The 13053-nt window shown below is 63.8% G+C and overlaps 1 protein-coding gene across 4 annotated transcripts; it reads left to right on the plus strand.

Moving 5' to 3' along the window:
- LOC104351408 (transducin-like enhancer protein 1) lies at positions 1-12667 on the plus strand. Of its 4 annotated transcripts, none has more exons than XM_086477493.1 (20): positions 1-24; positions 648-796; positions 1480-1543; positions 2031-2075; positions 5401-5463; positions 5676-5750; positions 6401-6596; positions 7047-7063; positions 7438-7542; positions 7679-7723; positions 8000-8155; positions 8476-8631; positions 8672-8902; positions 8977-9053; positions 9327-9576; positions 10772-11019; positions 11269-11416; positions 11499-11649; positions 12039-12115; positions 12360-12667. In XM_086477493.1, exons 1-20 carry the CDS (start codon positions 1-3, stop codon positions 12465-12467), a joined length of 2385 nt encoding a protein of 794 aa, XP_086333619.1. In that variant the 3' UTR covers positions 12468-12667. The 4 variants fall into 4 exon arrangements, with proteins under 4 accessions (XP_086333619.1, XP_086333620.1, XP_086333622.1 ...); XM_086477494.1 differs by having other exon boundaries at positions 8476-8605; positions 8718-8902; XM_086477496.1 differs by lacking the exons at positions 1-24; positions 648-796; positions 7047-7063 and adding exons at positions 6131-6139; positions 7119-7139 and having other exon boundaries at positions 1493-1543; positions 6407-6600; positions 7440-7542; positions 8476-8579; positions 8722-8902.
- Positions 12668-13053: the final 386 nt, after the last annotated feature.

The following is a 13053-nucleotide window of genomic DNA, read 5'->3' on the forward strand; positions in this document are numbered from 1 at the left end:
ATGTTCCCGCAGAACCGGCCCCCGGTGAGCCCGCGGCTCGGCATCGTCCCCTCCGGGCCACGTGCGAGCGCATGGTGCTGCGGCAGCCGTGCTGGCCTGGCCCTCGGCAGGGCCTGCGCCCCCAAACCCAGCTCTCCGCCGGCGTGACCCTGTGTGAGGCGGGAGGTGTCGGCCTTGGCCTGGGAGGTTGTGCCGAGGGCATGCGAGATGCTCAGGAGTGGTGGTGTGGCTCTTCCCAAACTGATGCTGAGCCCCGGAGCTGCGGGGTTTGGGTCTTACGGCACGCTGGAAGCTGGATCGCAGTCAGGGTGTGACGGTGGCACCGGTGACGAGCGGGTGGGAAGCTCTGCTGTGTGGCATGTGGGCGAGGACAGACCCCTGGAGCTGGGGGGCTGCATGCTCTGTGGTTGTTAATCCTCCTCTTCTGGGTCAGTGGCTGAACCAGTGCTGAAAGAGTGGAGGACAATTGTCCTTAGTGCCTGGCTGTGACCAGTCTCCTCTGCAGTAACACTTTCTGCCACCCCCTCCATGTGCTGCTCTCCCAGATGTGGCCGTAGCCTCTTCCCCGGCTGGAGGAAAGCCCTGGGGGACTTGTGAGCCTGGCTGGGCCAGCAGCTGTGACCCCGGGGGTCCCCTCCTCTGCCTAGGCCCATCTCCAGGCACCCTCTGCCGCCTCAGGAGCCACTGTTGCTGCCGGTGCCATCCCCAGCACCCCCCAGTCCCTCAAGCTGACCTACCCAGAGACCTTGGACCGCATCAAGGAGGAATTCCAGTTCCTGCAGAACCAATACCACAGGTGAGAAGCTGCCAGCACGGCGCTGGGCACTTAACCGGCGCTGGCAAGAGGCGGCTCCCCCTCGTGCTGGGCATCAGTGCAGGCTGGCGGGAAGTGTTGTCCCATGCTGCTGTGGGCACTGGTCCATCTGGAGGACGGCTGTGCCAAGCACCACCTTGGTAGCTTGAAATGACACTGTTTGAGGGGGAAACTCAGCCTCCTCCTGCCAGAAGCCCTGGGACGAGGGTGCTGGCTTCCAGGGCCTGGCTTCTGGGCTGGGCTGGAACTGTCACTCAGCAGAGCTGGAGTCCCTCTGATCCCCCCGCTGCTGGCCAGGGTCAACCCCCCTTTCCCGCACAGTGCTGGGCAGAGCAAGGTTTGAAATGCAGCTCGGCTTTGCAGCTCGCTCCATTTGGGAAGCAGATGCCGGGAGGGGGGGTCAAAACTCCATGCAGATTGCTCCCTGATGCCTGGATCTCTTTGCTGTCCATCTCCTCCTTACCAGCCCCTTCCCAGCTTCTTTCAGGTGGTTTTCTTGGCTTGTGCTGGGAGATGGGATTGAATCTGAGAGCAGGAGCCTGAAGCACGTGGTGCACTGGGAGGGCTTGTGCTCTGTCCAGCCCGGGAGATCTTGTCTGTGGGGGTACCAGGGGGTCTTTCCCTCTTCCTCCCTCCCTCTCTCTTTCTTCTCTTTATTTTTACAGCTTGAAGTTAGAATGTGAAAAGCTGGCAACAGAAAAAACAGAAATCCAGCGTCATTATGTCATGGTTAGTGAGCTCCACCTGAAAGGAGGGCGGTGGGGGGTGTCTCCTCTGAACCATCAAAGGGCATGCAGCCCTGGGATGCTTTGGCTTCCCTTTGCGTTTGGGTCGTGTGGCCAGGCCCTGAGATCTGCTTCCTGTGGCTGTTATTGTCTGGTTTTCCCCCGAGAGGAGTAGTGGTGTTCAAGCAGGGCTTGCTGCCGCAGCTCGTGGTGGCAGGGTGGTGGTGAAGCTGCTGCGGTGTGTGTTGTCTCCCGCGGGCAGCAAGTGGGAGCCCCGGAGGGACTGTGTCATTTTGTGGGTTGCAGCCCCATGCGAGAGAGACCTCTGCTCCTGGGAGGGGAGCTGGAGACTGTGCTATCCTCCTGGCCTGGCCACAGCATGGGCGTTTGTGGCCGGGCTGACCCCACGCGCCGGCACTGGAGAGGACTTTCTGGTTGCAAGTCCCCCTGGGCTCCCCAGCCGTGCTGATGCTGCCTTCTCTCCCTCACAGTACTATGAGATGTCCTACGGCCTGAACATCGAGATGCACAAGCAGGTGAGTCTGGGTGGGATGGGAGCATTGTCCCAGCTCCCCTCTCCCTGCTCCCTATCACTGCATTTGCCATCTGGGCCCTTTGGGGTCATCCCTTCCCTTGGAAACTGTGGGAAGCTGCTCCCTGCTGTAGCCCAGGGAAGGCTGTGCTTGCGGGGGGATGTGCTCCCTTCTCTGTGCTTTGGGAGCTCTGCGCCGCTCTGCATCACAGCCTTGGCCTGTCTCCTCAGCTCTCCGCACACGCGTGTGTGCTCCGGGTTTGCTTGCTGGGTTCAGGGTGCGCGTTCCCGGCTGGGTTGCGATGTGCTTGTTGTGGTGGGGAGAGAGCAGTGGTGGAGGACTTGTACTTACACAGCTGCTCACGCCAGTTGTGAGTGGCTGCTTGGGGACCGTGGTGGAGGAGATCGGCTCCTGCAGGGCAAGGGGTGCTGCAGCGTCACGGCCAGGTGACGAGCTCTGGCTCGCAGCCTTCGCAACCGCCCAGTGCCAGCTGGCCCTGGGGGCAGCTCACCTGGGGACCGGGGCCGAGGAGCATTCTGAGGTGGGAGGAAAGTGCTGGGGCACGGCTGCAGGGTGGGCTCCCTGAGGGCTCGGGGCTGCACATCCCCCCTCGCTGCCTCCCCATCCCTCCCTTCCTCCCTCCCTCCCTTCCTCCCGCTGCGCCGCTCCGGGTCACCAGCTGCTCTGAGACAGAAGGTTTCTTCTCATCTATTTTTAAAGAGGCTGCGGAGGAGCCTGGCGAGGCGTGCTGCAGCCACGGACTCCTTCCTTCCCACCCTACCACCGCCAACTGTTGCGCGGGAGCCGGCTCAGGCGGGCGGCGTGGGGGTGCCGGCCCCTGGACCCCCGGCACAGGCCAGGCCGGCAGCCGCTCTCGCCGGCTTTGTGCCCGCTGGGTGGGTGTCTCTGCCGCTCTCGTCGTTTCCCGCGGCACACCCTGCCCCGTGACACCATCCCCGCCGCGCAGAGCCGACCGAGAAGGAGGCGCGAAGCCGCCCTTGCGAGGGGCGATGCTGAGGGTCTGCCCGGCCCGGCGCCCCTTCCCGGGAGGGCTGTGCGGTCCTCACATCTGGCTGCCGGTTCTCCCCCGGCCCTCGCTGGCTCGTGTTTTCTGCCAGTCCCAGGTGCCGCTGGCTGCCCGCCAGCGAGCTGTCTGCACTTTTAACAAGGGCCCATGAGTCTGCTCTGACAGCCAGCGGCCATTGTGTGAAAAATGGGAACTGCCTGCGCGGGAGCCGCCGGTTATCGCCGCCGCGGGGAGATCGGGTCGCCGTCTCTTCTCCCCTTCCCCCAGATCCAGCGCTGCTCATGGGCATGGGCAGGGGTCCTGAGTGCTCTCGGCTGCCCCAGGACCCGCGAGGAAGCTCTTGCCTCATCGCCACTGGCGAAGGCAGGTAGTGCCGTGGTGTGGTGCTGCCTCGGTCCTCGCTGTACCCAGCCCAGAGTCCCCAGAGGCTCCCCGGGCACCCGGCTCCCGCGGTGCTGGTGTCGGCAGCGCCGGCTCTGGCAAGGGCCGAGGCGTGGGGTGGTTTTGCCCTGGGTTTCTTTGGAGGGGAATGGGGCTGGGGGCTGGCTGTAGCGGTGCAGCTCTCCAGGCAGCCGGAGGCTTGGCAGGGGAGGCTCAAGACAGGAACGAGCAGGAGACATTAATTCTTTATTGTTGTTTTGTTTTTGGTGTGGAAGGGGCCTGTAGCTTTTTACAAAACCACCTCCCCGAATCTGCCTGGCCTTGGACTTGCTCACCGTGAGCCGGAGGGGAGGTGACGGTGCTGGTGGCTGGGGGGGCTGCAAACAGCATGATCATTTTTCATGCTGAGAGCGTTAAAGTGCCAGTAAATTGCACATTAACGAGTGCGAGTGAATTGGAGGCAGCTCTCCCCAAGGAGCTGCTGCCCATCAGTGCATTAGGGAAGAGAATCCATCACTGCCGGCCCCAGGAGACAGCTAAATCCTTCCCAGAACTGCCGGCTGCCAAATCTCCTTGCTCCCCCCCTTCTTTCTTTTCTTTCTCTTTTTTTTCCTCCCTCGGAAGGGGAAGCGAGGGCGGGTGCTGGATTGTTTCTGCTCTCTACGGTCTGGCAAAAACGGGTTGGTGGCCGCTCTGGAGGGCGGCATGGGGTGTCCCTGGGTCTGTGTCCCCACATCAGCCAGGCAGCGCTGCGGCCCCTGGCACTGCGGCGCCTGCGCCAGCCGGGCATGGGAGACGTGCCCAAGATCCTGGTGGGGACATCTGAGGGTCAGTTCCATCCCTGGCTGACGGGACCCTTCAGCCTTTGGTCTCCTGGGACTGATGAAGAGGGTCTGGGTTCAGCCCCCTTCTCTCAGCCCCATAACGCTTTCGTCCTCTCCACCGGGGTGGGCAGGGAGCTCCTCAGAGCTTGGAACAGCACCTTGCCTGGACCCCTTGTGCCCGGGGCATCCCCCACCTGTCCAGGAGTAGAGGATGCCTGGGTCTGGGGAGCACTGCTGATCTCTGCCCTCTCTCCGGTGCTGGGGTGGGGTCCCTGGCTCTGCAACTTGAGGAACAGCGTAGGTGTCTCTGCTGTTGCTTTGAGCCATGTCTGCTCTCCCGGCTGTCACCCGTTGGTGCTCGGGGCCGGTGCCTGACCTTGCACCCCAGGGCTTCTCCCCGGGGATGTGTCTGTGGGGCCAGGGGTGGCTTAATGCCTGTGCTCTCCCCTAGCCCAGGATGCACAGCCTTGGGCTGCCCTGGCTGTGGGGTGCGATGGGAGCACGGCACAGCACGGCACGCCACCGCTTTCCCTCCCCGCGCTGCACTGCGCTCCTGATTGCCTGTGGCACTCAAGTGTTGCAGAAAAACAGCAGCTGTAAGGAGAGCACCTCTCCAGGGCTTCCTGCAGGCCGGGAGAGCAGCAATTAGCCGTCATGGTGCTGGCAGGAGGCTGCGCGGAGTGGAACAAGCCAGGGCCCTGACTGGTGGGGCTCGGGGGGCTTGCTTGGTGGCAGCCCTTATTAGTGGCTTGGGCCATGGGGCTCCATGTCGCTGGCAGGGAGGAGGTGGGAACCATCCCGGGGCTCTTGGGGTGGGGATGGAGGATGCTGGGCTCACATTTTTGGAAAGGTGGTGATAGGAAGCAGCTTTCTTGGTCCCCCCCCCCGAGGCGTTTCTGCTCCTTGGTGCTGAGCAGCAGCTCTTGGGGCCAAGTGCCAGCACCCTGTGGCTGCTTGGGTGGTGATGGGGAGGGGGTGTCTGTCCACCTAGGGAGCACCCTTGGCAGGAGGGGTCTCCTGCAGCATCGGGGGCTGCTCGGCATGGGGGCAGCTCTGCCCCTTGCCCTGACGGGCACTGCCTCTCTTCTGCTGCCAGACGGAGATCGCGAAGCGGCTCAACGTGATCTGCGCCCAGCTCATCCCGTTCCTGTCTCAGGAGGTGGGTGGGCCCTCAGGCCACGACAGGCGTGCAGAGCTCCTTCGGGGCACAGGGAGCATCCCTGCTTGGGGACTCAGGCCCTGCATGCTGGGCTGGGCTGGGGGGGCTGGCTTCGCCCCATTCCCTGAAGAAACGAGTCTGCCGCAGCCCCGCTGGCCGCGGGAGTTGGCAGAGGCATCGCCCAGTGCTGATGGGCTCTTCTCTCCCTGCAGCACCAGCAGCAGGTGGTCCAGGCCGTGGAGCGTGCGAAGCAGGTGACTATGACCGACCTGAACGCGGCGATCGGGGTACGTCAACCCTCCGCCCACCCCTTCCCGCCACCCCCCGGCTGGGGGTGCTGGGCTCCTGCAGGCGATGGCACTTCCTCTCCTCCCACCATCCCCTGGGCTGGAGAGCTGTCCTGCCCCAGCACACGGGGTTCGGCTGCAGCCCCCTGCACCTAGTGCCTTCTTCCACCTGTTGCTGAGGAGGAGGGAGGAGGGGGGCAAGCCAGGCTGGTTTGGGGGGCTGCCAGCAGTACTCAGGGTGGAGGAGCTGCTGCTGCAGCAGTGTCCAAGCAGGGTGCGGGGTGATGGCTGGTGCATGTCACTGTGTCCTGACACCCTGTGGCCCGGGTGGAGGGGGGCGTCACCACTGTCCCCACACCTCAGTTATTGCCTTGAGTAAGCAGCAGTACGTATAGATATGGGTAGGGTCTCCCATCCGTCCCAATAGCTCCTGTCGCAGGGTGGGTGGAGGTGGTGGGAGGGATGTGGTAGCCCCCGCAGCTTGGCTGGTGGGGGGGAGCGTGCCCTGCCCCTCCTCACCCAGCTCCCCCTCCCCTGGCTGACCCAGGGCTGCTGCTGGGAGAGGAGCGGCCTCTCGCCCCCCTGCCCTGCTGCCATCCTGGTCCTGACGTGGCCCTTCAGCTCTGCTCTCTCCTCCCGCTCCTCCCCAGCACCAGCTCCAGACCCAGCACCTCTCGCACCATGCTCCCCCTATCCCGCTGACCCCCCACCCCTCCGGGATGCAGCCCACCGGCCTCGCCGGCATCAGCAGTGCCTCAGGGCTGCTGGCGCTCTCAGGGGCGCTGGGGGCCCAGGCCCAGCTCCTCGCCAAAGATGACCGAGGAGTCCACGACTCCGAGCCCAGGGGTGAGTGTGGGGAATGGGAGCTGGGGCTGGGGGGGATCAGATCTGGTGTGAACCTCCTGGGCGTGGGTGGTGCTGGGCCCCGGGGCTGCCTCTGCCCCCTGCACCCTTCCCGCTTGGGCACTTCCCCGGGGTGGGGGCCAGGGCTGTGGGGAGCGGGGGCTTGTCCATGGCTCGGGGCTCCCGACTGGGCTGGCGGAGCCGGGGGCTTGCTGGTTGCAAGGGGTTTGGCTGGGGAACGTTCCCCACTGAGCAGCACCTCCTGGGAGGGCGGTGGGGTGGGCTGGGGCAGGGGGGTCATCGCTGGTGGGGGCCCAGGACCGTGGCCCAGCCCTGCCATGAGCACCCCGGCACCTGCGGGAGGAGCGGGTGGCATCCCCGGAGGGCTCTCGGTGGTGGCACAGCATGTCCCTCCTTCCCTCCTGCTGCTGCTCCGCGTTGCCACGGTGACAGAGCGAGACCCCGGCCCCGTAAGTGCCTTTCCTTTCTCTTGCACTGTTTCCCCCCCGGCTGCGCAGGCTCTAGCCCGGACCCCGGGAGTGGGCGGCCACGCGGGGGATGGGTCCTGTTCCCCAGCCAAGGCCCCGCTGCTGGCACAGCCCTATGGGTGGGTGCTCTCTCTGTGGGGACCCCTTCCCCGTGTCACACGGGCAAACCACGCCATCCCGTCCCCCCAAGCAGTGTCCCCCTCACTGCTTCGGCAGGAGCTAAAGCCCGAGCTGGCAGCACGGGGGGCTGCACTAGGGGCCTCCAGCAGCGGGCTGCAGCCCTGCATTGGTGCTGCCTGTCCTGGGAGCTGGGCACAGCGGCTCGCGGTCCCTAACGCTGCGTCCCCTTGCCCCAGAGCTCCCTGGCGCTGCCCAACGGCGAGCGGGCACGAGCCATCTCCGAGTACCTGAGCAGCAGCAAGAAGAGGAAGGTGGAGGAGAAGGACTTTGTTACGGACTACGTGAGCCTGGGGCTGGGGGGCTTGGGGGGGGCCTCTGGCGGGGCGATGAGCAGAGCTGCCCACGCCTCCGGCACTTCCCAGGTGGGAGCGAGGGCAGCCTCGGCCCCTTTAGCTCCAACCGTCCTCTGTGTTTCAGGGCAGCGACGCAGACAAAAGCGAAGACAACTTGGTGGTGGATGAGGTCAGTGCGCCAGGGGCTGGGGTTGGTACGCGCTGCCCGTTCCTCTGCCTGAGGTGGGGGCTAGCAGGCCATTACAGGTGGAAGTGGGCAGCAAGGGGAGGTGGCGGTGGGACCCCTAGGTTGTGCTCCCCAGCCCTTGCTGATGACAGTGATGAGCCCCAGGACCCAGGCTCCCAGCCTTGCCCTCGCTTGAGCCACCAGCTCGCCATGGCCTGGGACGTCCCTGCGCTCCTGCCTGCTCTGCTACCTGCTGATTTCCCTCCCCTGCCCCCCCAGGACCCCTCTTCCCCGCACAGTGTACACTCCTACTCGTCTCGGGAGAATGGGGTGGAGAAGGTCCCGCTGGGGAGGAAGGAGGCTGTACCACTCAGCCCGACCTCCATGGCCTCCTCGAGCAGCACATCCCCGTCTCGGAGCAAGGATGCACCCACGGTACGTGTGCTGCCTGGAGCGGCTGGGATGCTTTGCTTGGAGCTTGGGCTCACATCCCCCCTGGCCAGGCTTGGCTGGCGGAGCTGCTGGGCGTGAGTCCGCCTGCCTCCAAACCCATGGGGCAAAGGCAAGGCTGGGGGGACAGGGAAGGCTCCTGCTCCATTAGCTCCCCTCATGTCCCATCCTGCAGACCCTGCAGTGTTGGCTGGGCTGGGTGGCCATCGGGGGTGAGCAACAGCAACCAGTTTGCTGAGGGGGACCTGGAGACCCCCACAGGGCAGTAGGGCGGCTGTCAGATCTCCCCGCTCTGTGTCTGGCAGGTGGAGAAGGCAGGGACGCCCAGCCTGAAGTCCAGCACCCCCACCTCCCAGGGCGATGCCACAGCCTCGGGCTCTAGCAGTGCCCAGCAATTTCGCCCCACTGCCGCCAAGGCCCCCGTGGACCCGCTGGGTGAGCTTGGCCCCACCGGGGCCTGGGCGGGTGGCTCTGAGCACTGGTACCACTGGCCCCTGTGAGGACGGACCCTGGGCCCCCTCCCTTCATGCTGCCTCTCCCCTGGCAGCCCTGGGCCTGAGGAACCCGCTGGGAGTGCAGAGCCCCTATTCAGCCGCCTTCGGCATCGCCCACCCTGCGGTTAACGGGGACATGGCCGGGACCGGTGCCTACGCCAGCCTCCACCTCATGTCCCCGCAGCTCAACGGGGCTGCGGCCGCCGTGGGAGCCAGCAGCTACGGGCGTTCCCCCCTGGTGCGTGAGCCTCTTCCCCGCGGGGCCGTGGGGGCTGTGGGACACGAGCTGCTCTCACCCACTGTCCCCTCCAGGTGGGCTACGACCCGCACCCCCACATGCGCGTCCCAGGGCTGGCGGCCAGCATGCAAGTGGGGACTTCGGGGAAACCGTAAGTGGGGCTGCGCTGGGGGCAGGGGGCAAGGTGTCCTGCAGGGCTTAAGCTGGGAGGCGCGGGAGGGCCAGGGTCACGGGGGTGGGGAGCACAGCCCAGGGCCCCTGTTCCTGGTCAGCGCCCGGCTGTCGTGTGCCTGGCCAGGCTTCACCGAGTGCTGCTTTGCTCTTGACTCTGACGGCAAACCGTGCTGCCTGTGTTGGGCCCACTGGGTCTGATGTGGCGCCAGCCACTCTCTGTGCAGGTTCTCACTGCTCTGTCCCCTTCCAGCGCCTACTCCTTCCACGTCAGCGCCGATGGGCAGATGCAGCCGGTGCCTTTCCCACCCGACGCCCTCATCGGCTCTGGCATCCCCCGCCACGCTCGGCAGCTCCACACCCTGACCCACGGCGAGGTGGTCTGCGCCGTCACCATCAGCAACTCCACACGACACGTCTACACTGGGGGCAAGGGCTGTGTGAAGGTGTGGGATGTGGGGCAGCCGGGCACCAAGACAGCTGTGGCTCAGCTGGACTGTCTGGTAAGGAGGGACGCGCTGCCCCTCTGGCACAGTTTGTTTCCCTGCTCTGTGACACCGTGCTGTGGTGAACTGGGGGTCTGGGGTCCCCGTTGGGGACCTCAGGGGTGCAGGGGGCATCTGAAAGCGATGATGTGCACCAGGGAGAGTCTCTGTGTGTGTTTCTAAGTGGGGGCGGTGTGGGGCTGCTGGGGAGGGAAGGTGGCTCCGTGCTGCCAGTGTGCTCCCCTGTGCCACCCTGTCTGTTCTGAGTGCCCCAAGCCCTTGGGGGGCTTTTACATGCCCCCCACACACACCTTGGCACTGCTTTGTCTGGTGGCACCTGCCCTAAGGCAAGCCTTTGCCAGTGTCAGTCCACCTGGCCAAATACTTCGTAAGGGCCAGAATTGCAAGGGCTGAAGCATCACTTGGGTTCAGCTCTGTCCTTTGTGCTTTTGCTTGTGTTAGTCTGGCTGGAGGCAGAACTCCTATTTCTTTTAAAAATAAATGAAATGGACTGTCAGACCACAGCAACTCAGTAGAGCCAAGCTGGCGGCACAGCCATCACCTGAGAGTATTTTTAACCTGTGTTCTTTGAGGTTTATTTTAATCGGGCTGCTGGAACAGGAGTCCCTGTGCCTGCTTTGAACAGCCCAAACCCAAGTCCTTTCCTCAACTAGCTGGCCTTGGGGCCTGGGCAGCCTGACAAATATTATTCCTGGACGGTGCTGACCTTGAAGATACAGATGCATAAACAAGGAAATGACTGAGTCATGATAATCTCAAGCTGCATCAGAAATTCAAGAGCAGGGGAAAATGGTGTTAGTGCTTGGAGCCGTGGGCTGTTTCAGCCTTGTTGGAGCTGCCTCCCCAGCTGCCCCTCAACTCCTCCAGCACTGGCCTTGTCTGCCAGGCAGCTGCTGGCAGGGATGCTGTGGGGCAAGGGTGTCCCCTCAGCTGCTCATAGTGCAGTAATAAACTGGAGGGCTCCTGGGGGGGGCTGACTGGGGCGGCTGATCTGGGCAGGGGACAGGGTGGGCTGCACAGCTGCCCCTGCCCCAGCCCTGCTGTCTTGAGGGGGTGGCTGTGGGTCTGCCCTGGTGCTGCTGCTCCTGCCCTCAGGACAAGCTGCCGGCCCCGGGGTGCCCAGACAGACTGGGATGGGTGCAGAAGGGCTGGAGGGGAAGGGATTAACGGAGTACTCCCTCCTGCACCCCAGAACCGTGACAACTACATCCGCTCGTGCAAGCTGCTGCCTGATGGCCGGAGCCTGATCGTGGGGGGGGAGGCCAGCACCCTCTCCATCTGGGACCTGGCAGCCCCCACGCCCCGCATCAAGGCCGAGCTCACCTCCTCTGCCCCTGCCTGCTACGCCCTGGCCATCAGCCCCGACGCCAAGGTCTGCTTCTCCTGCTGCAGCGACGGCAACATCGTGGTGTGGGACCTGCAGAACCAGACCCTGGTCAGGTGAGCCCGGGGCAGGGGGAGCGTGAGCAGGGCTGCTCAGGGCTCCTCAGGCCAGAGACCGCTCAGTCCCTTTCAGGACATCCCCACCCCTCCCCGTGCTCTAACCCTGGCCCTGGGACAGTCCCTGTCCTTGCAGCAGGGATCTTCTGCTCCTCTCTGCGGGGTGCTGCCCTGGCCCACGCTCTGCACTGCAGGAGCTGGCAGCCCTGACGGCTGTGCCCTCCTCTTCTTCATCCCCCTCTTTCCCAGGCAGTTCCAAGGGCACACGGATGGTGCCAGCTGCATTGACATCTCTAATGATGGCACCAAGCTGTGGACAGGGGGGCTGGACAACACGGTGCGGTGCTGGGACCTGCGGGAGGGGCGGCAGCTGCAGCAGCACGACTTCAGCTCCCAGGTAGGCACTGGGGCCGACCGGGAGCACCACGGAACTGGCTGGGACCTGTTGTGCCACTGCCTGACCCTGTCTCTCCCCCCAGATCTTCTCCCTGGGCTATTGCCCCACAGGAGAGTGGCTGGCAGTGGGCATGGAGAGCAGCAACGTGGAGATCCTGCACGTTACCAAACCGGACAAGTACCAGCTCCACCTCCACGAGAGCTGCGTCCTCTCCCTCAAATTCGCCTCCTGCGGTAGGCACGCCTGTCCCAGCCCCCTGGTGCTGCAGCGTGGTGGATACTGTCTCCTCTCCTGGCCGTGTGTCCCAGGGCTTGTTGTGCTGTGGGCAAGCACTGGCTCCTGTAGCCAGCCCAGTCCTGTGTGGATGCCAGTGGTATCCCTCAGAGAAGGGGTGTCCGTCCCTCGTGGAGCAACACGCGTGGCTGCACCCTCAGCTCTGTTGTCCCAGGACTCGCCTTTGTGTTCCTTAAAAGAGCCCCTTGGCTAACGAGCAGCAGAGACATTGCCTTCTTGTCCCCGCCTTGTGTTACACGACCTGGGCACCTTTTGCTGCAGGAATCCAGCTGGTGAGCCTGTTTTGATGACACGACGCTCGTCTTTGTCCCCTCTGTCCCTCCCACAGGGAAGTGGTTCGTGAGCACAGGGAAGGACAACCTGCTGAATGCCTGGCGGACGCCCTACGGAGCCAGCATCTTCCAGGTGCGGGGTGTGCACAGCCATCGGGGTTAGGGTTGAGGGGGGGAGATGCTCCTCTGGCTGAGGTTTCCCAGAGCTGGAGCTGCACAGTACAGCCCAGCTGTAAATGTATCTTAGCCATAATGTGCCCTGTAACCAAACTCGTACCCAGGGAAGCTGCAGGGACAACTCGGGGCCCCAGGATGGGGGAGTGGGACCTGGCTCTGGGGCTGCTTCTTGTGCTTACCCCCTGCCCTCCTCTCTGCAGTCGAAGGAAACCTCCTCCGTCCTCAGCTGCGATGTCTCCACGGATGACCAGTTCATCGTGACTGGCTCAGGGGACAAGAAAGCTACAGTTTACGAGGTCATTTACTGAAAGCAAGAGGTGCTGACTGGGGGGAGGGCCCATGCCACGTGGACAGGCAGACATCCACGTGGATGGATGGGTGGACTCTACCTGCCCTGCTGCTGACTTCCCAAAGGACGTGCAGCCCGTGGCTGGGGCATCTGAGCCGGAGGAGAGCAGTGAGGGGTGGAGGTGGCCCTCAGACCACAGCCAGGTGTCATGCTGGGCTGGGAGGTGGCAGCTGCTGCTCGGGGTGAATTTCCTGGAGACTTTCTCCTTGTTTTGTTCTTTATTTGTTGTTTTGTTTCTAAATCTGGACTGGGGGTGGGGTGTGTGTGAGGGGTGTCTGGTGGTGTTAGGGGTTTTTTTTTATTATTTTTAATGTTTTGCTGGGGTTTTTTTTTTTTTTTTGGTTAAGGCTCTGGGCTAGGTTGGGGAGGATGGGCTCTGTTCTCATGTCCCTCTGTGCCTCCTAGGGTGTATTTAATAATAAAAACAAACAAAAAAGCCAAGCTGTGCCTTGTCCTGGGCAGCAGCCTTGGTGCTCCATGGCTGGGGGTGAGGATGGGTGAGACCTGGGGAGCCGAGGCAGGACCATCATCCCCTTTGGCCCCTG

This window comes from Leptosomus discolor, chromosome 24 (assembly GCF_034619465.1).
Source record: "Leptosomus discolor isolate bLepDis1 chromosome 24, bLepDis1.hap2, whole genome shotgun sequence".
Lineage (NCBI taxonomy): Eukaryota > Metazoa > Chordata > Aves > Leptosomiformes > Leptosomidae > Leptosomus > Leptosomus discolor.